The 5,982-nt window shown below is 64.3% G+C and overlaps 2 protein-coding genes across 2 annotated transcripts in view; both read right to left on the bottom strand.

Annotated features, from left to right (window-relative positions):
• Positions 1–3,469: 3,469 nt before the first annotated feature.
• On the bottom strand, positions 3,470–4,059 carry LOC116438734 (class I histocompatibility antigen, F10 alpha chain-like). The gene is made up of 2 exons (XM_032097732.1): positions 3,725–4,059; positions 3,470–3,624 (listed from the first exon to the last, which is right to left on the bottom strand). Exons 1-2 carry the CDS (start codon positions 4,002–4,004, stop codon positions 3,560–3,562), a joined length of 345 nt encoding a protein of 114 aa, XP_031953623.1. The 5' UTR covers positions 4,005–4,059; the 3' UTR covers positions 3,470–3,559.
• Positions 4,060–4,080: 21 nt separating this feature from the next.
• The window catches only part of LOC116438730 (class I histocompatibility antigen, F10 alpha chain-like), a 3,546-nt gene continuing 1,644 nt past the window's right edge, over positions 4,081–5,982 (bottom strand). Inside the window, exon 2 of the mRNA XM_032097728.1 lies at positions 4,081–4,686. Within this exon, the coding sequence (XP_031953619.1) occupies positions 4,081–4,686 (606 nt within the window). The remainder of the gene's footprint in view (positions 4,687–5,982) is intronic.

Genomic DNA, 5,982 nt, shown 5'->3' with positions numbered 1-5,982 from the left:
ATGCTGGGGGTGACTGGGTGCAACTGGGATCATACTGGGAGTGGCAGGAAGTGACTGGGATCATACTGGCATTGAGAGGGAGCAGTTGAGATCACATTTGGGGCAACTGGGATCATACTGGAAGTGACTGGAACCATACTGGCAGTGACTACAGGTCCTACTGGGATCATCCTGGGAGCCACTGGGATTACACTGTGCATGAATGCAACCTGACTGGGGGTTACTGGGAGCTGGTGGGCCCATGTTGGGAGGAAAATGTGGACACATTGGGAGCAACTGGGATCAACTGGAAGGTACTGGAACCCTGCTGAAGGGACTGAGACCACAACTGGGATCATACTGGGAGCAACTGGGAGCACACCTTGGGAAACTGACAGAAACTGGGATCATACTGGGAGCAACTGGGAGCACACCTTGGGAAACTGACAGAAAATGGGGAGGGCCCTGGAAGTAATTGGGAAAGACTGGGATCATTCTGAGGTAACTGGAACCTTACTGGGGCAACTGGGAGTCCCTGGGAATGACTACAAGCATGCTGAGGGCAACTGGGATATACTGGGAGTGTCTGTAACCATAGTAGGGGTGACTGGAACCACAATGGGAACAGCTGGGATCGTGCTGGGGAGAAATGGGACCACACTGGAGGTAGCTGGGAGCGACTGGATCATGCTGGGGGCAACTGGGCATGAAGGGGACTATTCTAGGGGCAACTGGGATCATACTGGGAGGAACCGGGAACAACTGGAACTATGCTGGGGGCAACTGGGATCATACGGGAATCACAGAGGCTCCATGCTGGGTGAGACTGGAATCATACTGGGATTGTCTGGAAGTGGCTGTGAGCAACTGGAATCATGCTGAAAGCAACTGGGAAGAAGTGGGAAGGACTGGGAGCATGCTGGGGGTGACTGGGATATAATGGGAGAGACAGGGAGTCACAGGGATCATACTGGAGGCTACGGGGGTCATGCTGGCATTGACAGGGAGCAACTGGGATCACTGGGGGCCACTGGCATGATACTGGGAGTGACAGGGCATGACCATGAGAATGTTCAGGGCAACTGGGATATACTGGGTGTGACTGGGATTGTGCTGGGGGGAACTGGGACCACACTGGGGGCTACTGGGGGCAAACGTGAGTGACTGGGGCCCTGCTGGGAGAGACTGGCATCATACTGGGAGTGACTGGGACTATGCTGGGGGAACTGGGAGAACTGGGAACACACTGGACAAAAGTGGGACAACTGGGAGAAACTGGGACCATGCTGGGGGCAAATTTCATCATAATGGGGAATGACTGGGAGTGACTGGGTTCATACTGGGAGCAACAGGGAGTGAGGGGAAGTGACCAGAATCATACTGGGAGTGATGAGGAAACTGGAACCAGGCAGGGAGGGAACTGGGCTCCTACTGGGAGCAGCCCTTTCCCAGCCCCGGGACCCCCGAGCCCCTTTCCCGGCCCCGGGACCCCTGAGCCCCTTTCCAGCTCCGGGACCCCCGAGCCCCTTTCCCGACCCCGGGACCCCCGAGCCCCTTTCCAGCCCCGGGACCCCCGAGCCCCTTTCCCGGCCGTGCCGCCCCTGCAGCCCCCAGACCCCCCCGCCGGGGTCCCGCCAATCCCAGGGGTTCCCCCTCTCGGGGTCCCCGCTTTGGCTTCTGGGGCTCTCCTCTCTCCGGGGTCCCGCTTAGGGAAGCCGCGCCTCTCCCGGGGCTCCCCAAAACCGGTGTCCCCCCGCCCCCGCCGGACCCGCGCCGTCCCCACGGGGCCCCGGCAGAGCTCGGAGGGCCCGGCCCGGGAAGCCCAACCCCCACCGCGGGGGGACCCGCATCCCCCCGCTCCCGCCGGGGCTCTGCCGGCACCGCCACCGGGACCTCCAAAAACACCTCCCGGGACCCCCGATATCCGCCCCAGGGGCATCTGCGGCTCGCCTTTGGAGTCCCGCAAGCTCCAAACATCGCGCCGCCCGCCCCGACAGAGAGCATGAAACAGCGAGCCCCAAGTCGATTTCCTGGGAGCTCCAAATATCCCTCCCCCCTCCAAAAACACCGCCCGGCATGTTTGGGCCGAGCTCCCCCTCCCCGGGCACCTGCGGGATGCAGGGCGGGCGATGCTCCCGGCCCGAGCGGCTGCGGATCCAGAGAGCGCTGCCCGCACGTGGAGCCTCCTCCGCCTGCTCCGGCTCCTCCTTCTTCCCCCCGTGCCTCCTCTTCCTCCTCCTCTGTCCCGCCTCCTCCTCCTCCTGCCCTTCCTCTGTGCCTGCGGCCGCGGCCCGGGAGCTCTCGGGGCAGCGGGGCCGGGCCGGGCCACGATGGGAAAGGGCTGGGTCACCCCAGAGCGAGCTGGGGCAGCGGAGCTTTGGGGCAACAACGGGAAAGGGGTGCGAGAGGGGGGATCCGGGGAAGTGGGACAGCGGGAAAGGGCTTCCAGTGGGGTCCTCCAGTTAAGCCCAGCACCGCAAACCCCGTCCCAGCCCTCCCCGTTCCCTCCCCACCCCCGGCTGAGTGCGGGGCTCAGCGCAGGACCCGTCGCCGTTCGGGGCTCCTCCGACTGCAGCAAACGGGAGAGTGCCCCCCGGGTGAATTTTTGGCGTTCGTTCTACCATCGCCGCTTTAAAATGCCCCGGTAAAGTCGGTGCCCACTGTAACTCCCGTTAAAAGGGCAACACCACTCCCGTTGATTCCGGCAGCGGAGCCCCGGGAGGGTTTGGGGGTCCCGGGAGGGTTTGGGGGTACGTGGGTGGTGCCGATGATGGTGATGGGGACCCCGTGCTGGGTGTGAACATTCGCGAGGGGCTCCTGGGGGGGTTTTGTGGGTCCCGGGGATTTTTGGGGGTTCCCGAGGGAGGTTTTCAGGGGTCCCAAAGTGGGGGTTTGGGTGATCCCGGGAGGAATAATTTGAGATCCCAAGTCTGTTTTGGGGTACCTTCCAGTGATGGAGATGGGGACCCCGTGCCAGGTATAAACCTTCTCAAGGGGGTCCGGGGGGTCTTGGGAGGTCCTGTGGGAATTTTGGTGTCCTGAGAGGGTTTTGGGGGGGTTTTATGGGGCTTTGCGGTCCTGGGGAGTTTTTGGAGGGTCCCGGGGATATTTTCGGGGTCCCAGGAGAGGTTGGGGTTCCCCGGGGGGTGTTGGGGATTCCCGGGAGGTTTTGGGGTACCTGGGCGATGCCGGTGACAGAGCTGGGGACCCCGTGCCGGGTATGAACCTTCTCGCTGCGCACGGGCAGCGTCAGCGTGTTCAGGGAGATCCTGGGGGTCCGGGGGGTTCACCCCAAATCCCGGGGGACCCCAAATGCTGAGGGACCCCTGAACTCCCCTCACCGCTGGATCTGCTGCAGGCAGGGGAGCACCAGCACTCGGCCCCCACCCCCCACTCTCACGGGGGGGCTGCAGAAGAAATCTGGGAGGCACAGACGGGTTGGTGGGGTCCCCCCAAAGTTGCCAGGGAGGGGACACAGGGGGACTCCCAGGAATGCCCTTTGGGGGCTTAGGGGGCACCCAGGAGGAGTTTGGGGGGGAAACGGATTGGAGCTTCCAGACGCCGAATCTGATGAGGAGAATTACGCCGATGGCAGCGATGATGACACAGCGACCACCGGGGTGAGATTCCCGCTGGATTCCGGCTCTGGAAAGCACGGGATGGTGAGGAGGGGGAGGGGAACCCCCATCCCGCTGCTCCACATTCCCAAATTCCCAATTCCCACATCCCACATTCCCAGCCCCACCCCAGGAGAAGATCCCGATCTCCGGCATTCCGGGATGCTCCACCCAGCACCGGTGCTGCTCCCGCTCCTCCGGCAGCGCCTCGATCCCGGGCCAGGGGTGGAAGGTGCTGTCTCTGTTGGGAACGATCCCGGATTTCATCCCCTTCATCCAGCTGATCCCGATGGTGCTGGGGTAGAATCCATACGCGTGGCAGGACAACGTCAGGATCCCGTGTTCCACTTTCCCGGACACATGGACATCAGGGGGCTCTGGAATGGGGTCACGGTGAGATGCAGCCATGAGATTCCATGGCAGTGGGATGGGGATGAGATCTGCCCATGGAATTCCATGGGAATGGGATGGCAGTGAGGTCCATCTACAGAATTTCCATGGGAATGGGTTGACTGAGATCCATCCATGGAATTTCCATGGGAATTCCCATGTTCCCAAATTTTGCCCCCCCAAAATCCCGCATTCTCAAATCCCATATTCCCACGGGAATTCTGCCCTCCCCACCTTCACTCTCCAGTGCCTCCCGCCCGTATCTGACATGTTTCCGGAGACATTCCAGGCAGGTGTGCCCCAGGTAATTTGCTGATTCCTCAGCCTTGATCTCGGGGATGCCCATTCCAGTCCCGCAGTTGCCATCCCAGCCCCACAGACCCCGGCCCAGCCCCGGCTCCCCGCGCTCAGCCCCGCTCTGGCTGTGCCGGTCCTGCAGCATCTCCGGCTCCCTGGTGGCCCCGTGCCGGTGCTGCTCGCTGTGCCGGCTCCGGGGATCCCAAGATCCCGGCTCGGCTCCGGCCGCCATCCCCGGCGCCTGCGGCTCCGCCCGGTCCCGCTCGCTGCGGCGGCGCCGGGAGGGGATCCCATCCAGGGACCCCATGGACACGAACTGGGGGAGCCCCGGGCCGGACTCCGGCACCGCCACGTGCGGGTAACGCAGGGACAGGAGAGTTGGGGGGACACGGAGATTTGGGGTCTGGGGGGTCAGGGGTGAAGGAAAGGGGGAACTGGGAGAGCTGGGAGAGCCGGGAAGGGGGTTTGAGAGTTCCGGGACTGAGAAAAGGGCAGGCTGGGGGTGGGTAGAGGTGGGATGGGTGGGGTTAAGGGGGTCCCTGTATCCAGGAATGGGGGCTTCAAGGGCCCCCAGTGACCCCAGTCCCAGCACAGGGCGGGGAAAGCCGGGATGGCTGCGAATAGGGGTGCCGGGTGTACTCAGTGTTGAGGAAAGGAGGGGCTGGGTGCTGGGAAAGGCACGAATAGGGGTCCGGGGGGTCTCTGGGTAAGGGAAAATGGGGCTCTGGGGGCTGGGAGAGGCGGAATGGCCGGGAAGGGGTGCCGGGGTTATGGGTGCCGGATAAGAGGGTGCAGGGTGGGACCCAAGCCCAGGAATGGGGATTCTGGGGGATCGCGGTGCCCAGGAATGGGGGTTTAGGGATCCTCGGTGCTCCGGAATGGGCGAGCAAAGAGTCCCGGTGCCGGGGGTCCCACTCGCCCCTCGCCGCCCCCAGGAGCGCCCCCGGCCCCAGCGCTGGAGCCATCGCGCTGCTCCGCTGGCCCCGCCCTCAGCCTGGCCCCGCCCCCAGAGCCGCCTCCGGCCCCGCCATTGGCGCCGCTCTTTCCTGCCCGCCAATGGCAGCTCGGGATGCTCGTGACGTCACCGGTGGCCGGGCAAATCCCGGCGGCGCAGGGCGGGAGACGGAGAAGCCAAAGGGACCGAGGGAGCGCGGGGGGAGGGGACGGGGCAATTCCAGGGAATTCCCCTGGATCCCCTCCTGGCATTCCCCGGACCCTCCTCGGCCGCGACCTGCGGGACCCCCGGGCCGGGCTGGGCTGAGCTCCTGGGCCCCGCGGCCAAACTCTGCCTGGAACCCGCTGGGTTCGGCCCGGAGCGGGGCAAGCACCGGGAGCCGCGGATCCATTTTGTCCTGCGGCTGCGGGGCCCCAGCCCCGGCGGAGCAGGACTGGGCGCTGTGACCCCGATCCCTGACTCCCAGTCTCCTTCTCTCTCTCTCTCCTCTCCTGTCCCTTTCCTTTGGGTGATCATAAATCCCAGAGCGGCTGCAGAGCCCCGTGCCCAGTTCGGGTTTCCCAGGAAAGGGAGGCCTGGGGCTGAGGTGCTCCGGGATGGCCGGGAATGGGGGTCCGGGGGTCCCTGGGGTGAGGGAAACAGGGGATGCAGGGGCTGGGAGAGGAGGATACCCGGGACAGGGAGTGCAGGGAGGTGCTGGTGCAGGATGAGGGGTGCAGGGGGGTCCCAGGGCTCCCAAAGCCC

The sequence above is a fragment of the Corvus moneduloides genome, unplaced genomic scaffold, assembly GCF_009650955.1.
Source record: "Corvus moneduloides isolate bCorMon1 unplaced genomic scaffold, bCorMon1.pri scaffold_109_arrow_ctg1, whole genome shotgun sequence".
Classification (NCBI taxonomy): Eukaryota; Metazoa; Chordata; class Aves; order Passeriformes; family Corvidae; genus Corvus; species Corvus moneduloides.
Note: the sequence above shows the minus strand (reverse complement) of the source record. Positions and strands in the feature narration are given on the sequence as shown.

What these genes read in the sequence shown, in the direction of transcription:
- LOC116438734 (XM_032097732.1), bottom strand. Translation starts at nt 4,004, where the DNA reads ATGGCTGCATCTCACCGTGACCCCATTCCAGAGCCCCCTGATGTCCAT. An exon ending in GATCGGGATCTTCTCCTGGG is followed by an intron (nt 3,625 to 3,724) that starts GTGGGGCTGGGA and finishes CGTGCTTTCCAG; the next exon opens with AGCCGGAATCCAGCGGGAAT.